Here is an 8,630-nt window from a genome sequence, read left to right on the forward strand (position 1 = left end):
TTTGTAAGAACTAGTCATTTCCCTCCCTCCCTTTTTATAGGACCCCCTCGAGGCCCTTCCAGGCCGCTGAGAGCCAATCCTATAAACGAAAAAGCTAGTTAATGATATTGTGCATAAGTAATGTTTTAACTGCAGAGTAGTTTGTGTGTGTGTGTGTGTGTGTGCATGTGTTTGTTTTGTAACCACAAAACCAGAGGGGGAAGTGTAGGAGCAAGTGGGTTGGGCAGTGGCAAAAAACCTCATGACACATCTCTCCGCCCCCTGAGTTGGTGGAGAACGTCTGGAGCAGCCTTTAAATTCTGAGAGGTCCTGGTTGTCAGCAGCAGGGAGAGGAGGAGGCCAGAGTGCAGCACTGAGCACAGCATCAGCACCGCCTGGCACCGGGCTCTTCTTAGCCGCCGCAGACCAAGGTAAGGCTGCAGTTTGCTACCTGCTTGCTGTCCTGTGTATGCAGTTTCATTTCATGCGGAAGGTCAAGCTGTAAGGAAAAGAGTTTAACAATAAAAGGTGTTCATCAGACTTAAACGGTCCTAGTCTTTGGAATAAGCATGCCAGATCCAGGGCAGATCTCCTGCAGGAAAGGCGGCCGGCTATTTTGAAAGAAGGTCGAATACAAAACTTAAAAATATTTCCACGCCACCCTCAAAAGAACTGAAACTACTTCTTGCCATCTGAAAAAAAAGGAAACGTCTATGCCCCTTTGGAATGATTATATCTACCTCATTTTAAATGGATAGATGATTGTGGAGACATTTAAAAGGAAAATGGTTTTTAGTGCTAATGTAAACGAATGATAATGCTAATTATTTAATGATTTGACTTATCCTGTTTTCAAGGGAAAAAACCTTTCTGAATATTTTCACCTCTGTATTTAGCTGTTAAAATTTATCCAAAATACCTGTATGACACTATTTAGACTTACAAATAGGAAAGCTGTTGACTGTTTTCAGTGTTTTTCTTTTTCGTTTCAAATTTCTAGAATACCTTACTTAAATTACTAACTCTAGAGATAGCTTCTTTTCACCTAAGTAACACCTTTTAAATAATTTAAGTTGAAAATCACATTTGAAATGCATGCTGGAAAATGGAGAAAGCAAGTTTCTTTCACAGTTTTATTTGCTCTCTTTCTCTTTGTGTTTTTCTTCTCTGAAAAATAAATATTCCCATTCCAGCTTATTATTTGAACTCAATTACTGTTGATCTGTTTTTAGGTTTAGATGGCTGGTGACATGAGGTAGCAACGGCATAATGTCTGAAACTCTAAATTTTAAAGTTGAATAAATATACACTTGTAAAATTCCCCTCTCCTTGCCTAATAGGAAGAGATGGAGAATAGGGGAGGTGGCATTACAAATACTAACTCAAAAGATCATAATATTAAGAAGAAAATTTTCCTCTAAGAAGTAGACAGTATTTCTACAGAAAATATATATTTATTTGTGACGATTTTGTAATGTGGTAGCCTAGAAAAGCATCACTGTTTTAACCTAGGAAAAGATCAAATACTTCTTACAATAATACTTTGCAGGAACATTCATTACGATGAGAATTGCAGTGGTTTGCTTCTGCCTCTTGGGCATCGCCTCCGCCCTTCCGGTGAGTACAGCTGAATCTTAAAGAAAATTCCTCAAAATAAATGAATTGTGTGTTTCAAGGTGCTAGGAACACGTTCACACTGTAATCTTTCTTCACCTCCTCTGTTTCAAAGGTTAAACAGACTGATTCTGGCAGCTCTGAGGAAAAGCAGGTGAGCATCTTTTAGGTTTATCATATAGTTAAATTATTTTTGCAACTGCTGCAAGATGTGCTACAAATGTATGGCAATTTTACTTATTTTCATAGTCAAACAAAATAACTTATAAGTATTTATTGAGTGCCTGCTATGGTTCTAGGCCAGTACCAAGCACAGAACTGCTTTTAATTAATATAGTCTCTTAAAACCAAACTAGATTTTTAAATAAAATAAAATGATGCTCTAGGCCTATCATTTAAGTAAAATGAGTTCTATGAAGTTGTGTGACTTTTTGTTTCCATGAGTCAACATACTGTTCTAGAAGTAAAAAATTCCATCTTTTGCTTTACTTAGTGGCAAGCTAAGTTTAAAATTCACCTCACATATTGGAGAGTTGACATAACCATAATATTCATAATATCTCCGAAGATAGTTGCTAAGAAGCCCATTATAAAAAGAAAGTCTGTTTATGCCATTTGTATCTATCTATTATGCTTATCAGATGACTTTAGATCACATTTTTCTAGCCAAACGTAAGACCAAATCAAATTCCTTATTATAATTATTCGACCAGCACCATCGATGTACCTGCCCCTCCACAGGGTGAAAGCATGCCAGCCAAACAACAAACGGGCACTGTCCCGAGGAGCTTGGACAAGAAGGCACACAGAGTTCAATTCCAGATACACAGAATAAAGGCCAACGTAGAGCTGCCTGGGGTCACTGCAGTTAGATTGCTTAATGAAGATGTTAGGAGAAGTATTGCTGTGTGTGTCTGGGTACGCCAGTGGGTATAAGTAAGTGTGTCTGTGTTCCAAGTGATTTAAGAACACAAGTATTGAATCACAACAATAAGCCAGAAAATCAACATTTCCAGAGAAAATAGTGATCACACTTTTTGAGGCAAGAATTAGTGCCTTTTTAATAGAATAAAATATGGCACATGAAGCCACGGCAGTATAAGTGGTTAAATGTTATTTAGGAGATGAGTGAAGAGCTCAACCTTCTAGAATCCTAGAAATCTAGAGCTAGTAGGAAATATGGAAAGTCCATAAAGAGACACCCTTGGAGATGAACACCGGTTATCTATGAGTGATATGATTACTGGGTAGATTTTAGTTTGTTTTTCTTATCTATTTGTTCTTCATATTACTTTTCAAAAATTATAAAGTTATCTCATCAATACAGATAAATCCTGTATTACAGGTATCAACAGAATAAATATGTATATTAAATGTAATCAATCATAACATTTATCTGTATAATATTTATATAAATATATATATATTTTAAAGAAAAAAAAAGGGAAACTTTGAACTCATCTAGACTAATGGTTTTCACATTTTTTAGTCAAGGAACCCATTCTTTCAGCAAAAGCTGTCATAGAAACCCAATATGAAGGTCCTCTGGTTGGAGCCAACCGTGGGGAAACCCGAAGTGCTACGGACTGGTTTCCTTCCTGCTCTTCTCCTCCTTTGTGGCTGTGAAGGAATTCTTGGAACCCCCAGCGTAACTCTTCTCCATGACAGGGATGTGAAGTGATTGCCCTGGGCTGTGCAGCCCACCAGATGACACTTATTCAGAGCAATTTCCACTCCTCTGCATTAGCATATTATTATCATTTTCCAGATAAATGACTTGGCTAAGTGAAAGGCCATTGCATTCATGTCTTTGGCACCTTAAAGCAATAGAACTTTTATGCAATGGTGTTGATATTATATTTCTGCACTGCCCACTAAGGTAGCCGCTAGACACATGTGACTATTGAACACTCGAAATGTCGCTAGTGCAACCGAGGCACTAAATTTTTTTTAATTAACTTAAATTTCAATAGCCACGTGTTTCATGGCTAGAGAATCGCATACTGGACAGCACAGCCTTAGAGAGGTTTCTCCTTGTTCCCCAGAGACAGGAAACAAGGCAGATCAACACAAATTAAGGGCACCTCTGCTTTATCTGAGAGGAATTTCAGCTAACAAACATAGAACAGAAAAGCACAGTGTATCATCGACGTGAAGAGCCACTGGATTTGAACCCTGGCTCTGCCCCTTACTCTCACTTAACTTCATTGTGGATGAGTTTCTCCTGGTCTGTAAAATGGGAGTAATAATAATGGTACCTATCCCAGGATTAAATGAATTAGTATTTGTAAATTACTTTGAAAGTGTGCCTGCCTCACAATAAGTGCTATGTAAGGGTTTGTTAAATGACTCTACCAGAAAGAATAAATTATGAAAGCTATAGCTAAGGCTCTAGGTGACTGAATAATGCATATTATGCTTATCCATCAAGATGGGGGAAGTATAGTTGTTTTTTCAGCTTATCACTTAGAGATCCCTGTTTCTTTTTCTTAGTCATGACAAATACGCAACTCTTTTTTGCAGCTTTACAACAAATACCCAGATGCTATAGCCACGTGGCTAAAGCCTGACCCATCTCAGAAGCAGACTTTCCTAGCACCACAGGTATTTTTAATTTTAATTCATTCTAAATATTAAAATTCTCACAATTAAAGAACAGCCACCACAAAAAATCGCCACCAAGCTGGCCATTTGGGCTTGTTAAATGGATCTTTCCTGCCTGTTGGTAAACGTGAACCTAGGACACCGATTGGTCTGTCACGTTGTCTTCTCGCTTAAGCCATCCACCAACGAGGCAAAAAGATAAGACCTGCTTTGTATGGAAGAGGCTAACTTCTGAATAAAAAAGTTAAGAGAGTGTGATGTACACTGATTTGTACCCTTCCTTCTTCAGAACACTGTGTCCTCTGAGGAAACTGCTGACAACAAGCAAGAGGTGAGGTTCCGCTTTGAATCCAAGGTCCATCATGTCTTGGGGGGACTAAGGAGGCAACTCTTTCTCCTAGTGACGCCGCCTGGGTTCAATCCTGGCAAAATTCCATCCAGATTCTCCAGTAAATGCCCTGTCTATCCACTGGCCCCAAGTTCCAGGGGAGTACCACATCCCGACCCAAAGCCTTGAACTTTCTGCAGGCCAGATTATACTAGGCCAGCAGTATGGCGGGCTCTGGGTCAGGGATGGTGGAAGTAGAGCCTTTACTTAGTGGAGTGGAGGTGCGGGCGTGGGAGAAATATTATGGGATGGGCTCCTGGTAGCCCGATTCCTATTTGTCTCATTTCTCTGAGCGACTCTGCCACCCCCTTCCAAGGGAACAATAGGAACTAGGGACTTTCTCCTCAAAACCTGTATCTTGAGACCCACCCTCCCTTCCTAACATGAGCTCAGCCAACCATAAAAAAAAAAAAAGAAAGAAAGAAAAAAAAAATTTCCCGTCTAAAACTTGCTCACAAAAAACACAAGTATTTACTAAATGTCAGAAATACCAGGTTTCAAATAAGTTTAGTGTGGCAGGAAATGTTTACTGTCTGTTGTTTGAAATACTAAGCCTCTTGCAATTTATTTAAGATATTTTGTTGCTGTCATCTAATATCTGGTAAGCATTAATTAATGCCTACCAAAGCCAAGACTTTGACTCCAGGAACGTTTCTGTTGCTAACATGATGGTTTATTTAATAACTATTCTTTTTGTTGGAATTATTAATATATTTGCTAAGCAAAGGTTTAACTTAAATTTGTTTTGCTTAAGATTCTATTTGAGGATGCTAAGAATTTCCAATAAGGAAAGTTAGATAAATGACCCGATATATTTGCAATCAGAAGTGTAATAGACATTAACTGGTTAATTGAGCCGCAGTTTATACACGTGGATAACAAAGTCGCCTTTTGATTATCCAGGCTAATAGGGAGGAGTTTTAGGTTTGGGGGTGAGCATTAATACATGGATGCTCTGATCTCCTGAGAATTGTCATAGAGAAAAACAATCTCGGGCTTCCCTGGTGGTGCAGTGGTTGAGAGTCCGCCTGCTTATGCAGGAGACACGGGTTCGTGCCCCGGTCCGGGAAGATCCCACATGCCGTGGAGTGGCTGGGCCCGTGAGCCATGGCCGCTGGGCCTGCGCGTCCGGAGCCTGTGCTCTGCAACGGGGGAGGCCACAACAGTGAGAGGCCCACGTACCACAAAAATTTTTTTTAAAAAAAGAAAAAAAACAATCTCACAATTATGTATCTGTATTTACTGCATTATTGAATTTGGTAAATTAAATAGTGTCTAAAAGTGAACAAGGAAAAACATGTTATCAATATAAATTTATAACTCATACATTTGGCTTGAAAATAATGTTTATGGAAAAGCAAGAGAAATGCCTCGGAATAGGATTCCATTTATCCTTATGTTAAAAGGGAAATTGGAAGACGCTCACTTTAGCTCTTAAAAGCAATTGAGTGCTTTGTTGTGAATACAAACATTCTGAAACTGGGACTTCCCTAGCGGTCTGTTGGTTAAGACTCCGCCTTCCAAGGCAGGGGGTACGGGTTCGATCCCTGGTCAGGGAGCTGGGGTCCCATGTGCCTCATGGCCCAAACATAAAACAGAAGCAATATTGTAACAAATTCAATAAAGACTTTGAAAAAAAAAAGATTCTGAAACTAAATAAAGATAGTAAAAGACTAAGGCACCATAAAGGCTAAAGGAAAATAAAAACCCTTACACCAATTTTTCTGGCCATCTTGATTTTTAGACCCTCCCGAGTAAGTCCGACGAAAGCCCTGAGCACACAGACACTGTGGATGACGAAGAGGATGGAGACAGCCAGGACACTGACGCAAATGACGATGACCATTCCGACGAGTCTCACCATTCTGATGAATCTGATGAAGTGGTCACTGATTTTCCCACTGACGTGCCAGCAACCTCCGTTTTCACTCCACCTGTCCCGACCGGAGACACATACGAAGGCCGAGGTGATAGTGTGGCTTACGGACTGAGGTCGAAATCTAAGAAGTTCCACAGATCTGAAGTCCAGGTAAATCCTTGAACAAGACACATGAGATGGCTATGAGTAGAGCCCAGTTCTAGGGAACAAGGGTCTGCATGCTCATTTGTTCATTCATTCAGCAAGTATTATTACTTTATGATCATTGAATACAAAACCTTTTCCCACTTGGTGGTTTTTGTATTAAAGTCCACATAATTTCTCCCTAATTTTGTCTCTCAATCACAATGCTGTTTTTCCAAATCCTGGTTATAAAGCACTTACTCTGTTTGCTTTTTTATTTATTTTTAAAAATTTATTTATTTTTGGCTGTGTCAGGTCTTTGGTGCCGCACGCGGGCTTTCTCTAGCTGCGGCAAGCGGGGGCTACTCTTCGTTGCGGTGCGCGGGCTTCTCATTGCAGTGGCTTCTCTTGTTGCGGAGCCCGGGCTCTAGGCACGTGGGCTTCAGTAGTTGTGGCGCAGGGGCTCAGTAGTTGTGGCACATGGGCTTAGTTGCTCCACGGCATGTGGGATCTTCTCTGCCCAGGGCTCGAACCCATGTCCCCTGCACTGGCGGGCGGACTCTTCACCGCTGCACCTCCAGGGAAGCCCTCTATTCGCTTTTTTAAATTAAAAATGGATCTGGATTTAGCACATAGCCCTGCCATGTACTAGTCCCTTTGCTTTTAACTTTCGATTCATTTTTCCTTTATGTAAAACCGATAATGAGACCTTCCTCATAGGCTTCCTCTCATACAGAATTGATGTACCTATTAAACTAAAGGAGGTGACGTAATGAAAGGACTTGGTTTGAAAAAAAAGGAACACACTAGTATTATTTTTTTGCTTCAGCCAAATTTAGACATTTTTAGAGAATCCATTGGCCTGAAAGTTAAAAAGCAGAAGAAAATTACAGTGTTCCCATGTCTGGCTGTTTATTGAATTCTTCTCCCATGTGTGCTGGGATTCAGTATCCAGATGCCACAGAGGAGGACATCTCATCACACCTGGAGAGTGAGGAGGTGGGTGATGCACCCAAGGCCATCCTGGTTGCCCAGCGCCTCCACAGGGCTTCGGACTGGGACAGCCGCGGGAAGGACAGCCGGGAGACGAGTCAGCCGGAGGAGCGCAGGATGGAAACCCACAGCCACGAGCATTCCAAAGAATTCAAGCTGGAGGCCGAGGTGGAGAGCGACGAGCGCTCCGACGTGACCGACAGTCAGGATGATTCCGAAGTCAGCCAAGAATTCCACAGCCACGAAGACAAGGTAGTCCCAGACCTTAAGAGTGGAGAAGACAAGCACCTGAAACTTCGCGTTTCTCACGAATCGGATAGTGTCTCTTCTGAGGTCAATTAAAAGCAGAAAAATACAGTTTCCTACTTTGCTTTTAGTAGAAAGAAAAAATACATTATAGCAGAGTGGGACAGAATATGAAATGCTTATTTCTCTGCTTAGTTGGTGAATGTATATGTGTGTGGATCTGGAAACAGATCATGGTTTTGATCATGAGTTTAGTGTGTGACTTCATGGTAACACCCTTGTAAACTAAAAGCTTCAGGGTTTAGGCCATGTTCTTTCCATATAAGAAATGCAAACCATCACTGCATTTTAATGTGTGCTACCCTTTTATGAAAAGAAGTTTATGTAGAAGCAAAAAAAAAGCTTTTACACACTTAGAGAATATAAAATTTCATGTCACTATGATCTTTTGTTTTTTAAATTAGTTTATATTTTGTTGTGATTATTTTTGTTGGTGTGAATAAATCTGATATCTCGAATGTAATGAGAGTTTGGTGGTGTCAATTGCATTTCTTATTTGATTCCCTACAGTTGCCTAGCAATTAATACATGTCATCATTTTAATTAATGTGCTGGACTTAGTAGATAGCAATCTAAGACCTTCTGGATCAAACATACAGCCCCTGGCTGAGCTAAAGTTCCCAGTCAAGGAAACGGGAGTCAAGTGGAAGTTGATATTCAGCCAGAACTCCTCCAACTATGCAGGGCTCTGTAGGCCACTTCCACCGAGTGAGAGCAAACTTTTTCTAATTTTCACAAAGCTGA

General features: G+C 40.4%; 1 protein-coding gene across 1 annotated transcript; it reads left to right on the forward strand.

Moving 5' to 3' along the window:
- Window positions 1-269: 269 nt before the first annotated feature.
- On the forward strand, window positions 270-8,353 carry SPP1 (secreted phosphoprotein 1). Its single transcript, XM_059067518.2, has 7 exons — window positions 270-410; window positions 1,529-1,596; window positions 1,709-1,747; window positions 4,117-4,197; window positions 4,487-4,528; window positions 6,330-6,614; window positions 7,536-8,353. Exons 2-7 carry the CDS (start codon window positions 1,543-1,545, stop codon window positions 7,920-7,922), a joined length of 888 nt encoding a protein of 295 aa, XP_058923501.1. The 5' UTR covers window positions 270-410; window positions 1,529-1,542; the 3' UTR covers window positions 7,923-8,353.
- Window positions 8,354-8,630: the final 277 nt, after the last annotated feature.

Source organism: Kogia breviceps, chromosome 6, assembly GCF_026419965.1.
Source record: "Kogia breviceps isolate mKogBre1 chromosome 6, mKogBre1 haplotype 1, whole genome shotgun sequence".
In the NCBI taxonomy this organism is placed as follows: Eukaryota; Metazoa; Chordata; class Mammalia; order Artiodactyla; family Physeteridae; genus Kogia; species Kogia breviceps.

Coding starts and splice junctions, on each gene's coding strand:
- SPP1 (XM_059067518.2), top strand. CDS start 1,543: ATGAGAATTGCAGTGGTTTGCTTCTGCCTCTTGGGCATCGCCTCCGCC. Junction 1,597..1,708: donor GCATCGCCTCCGCCCTTCCG/GTGAGTACAGCT, acceptor TCTGTTTCAAAG/GTTAAACAGACTGATTCTGG. Junction 4,198..4,486: donor AGACTTTCCTAGCACCACAG/GTATTTTTAATT, acceptor TTCCTTCTTCAG/AACACTGTGTCCTCTGAGGA.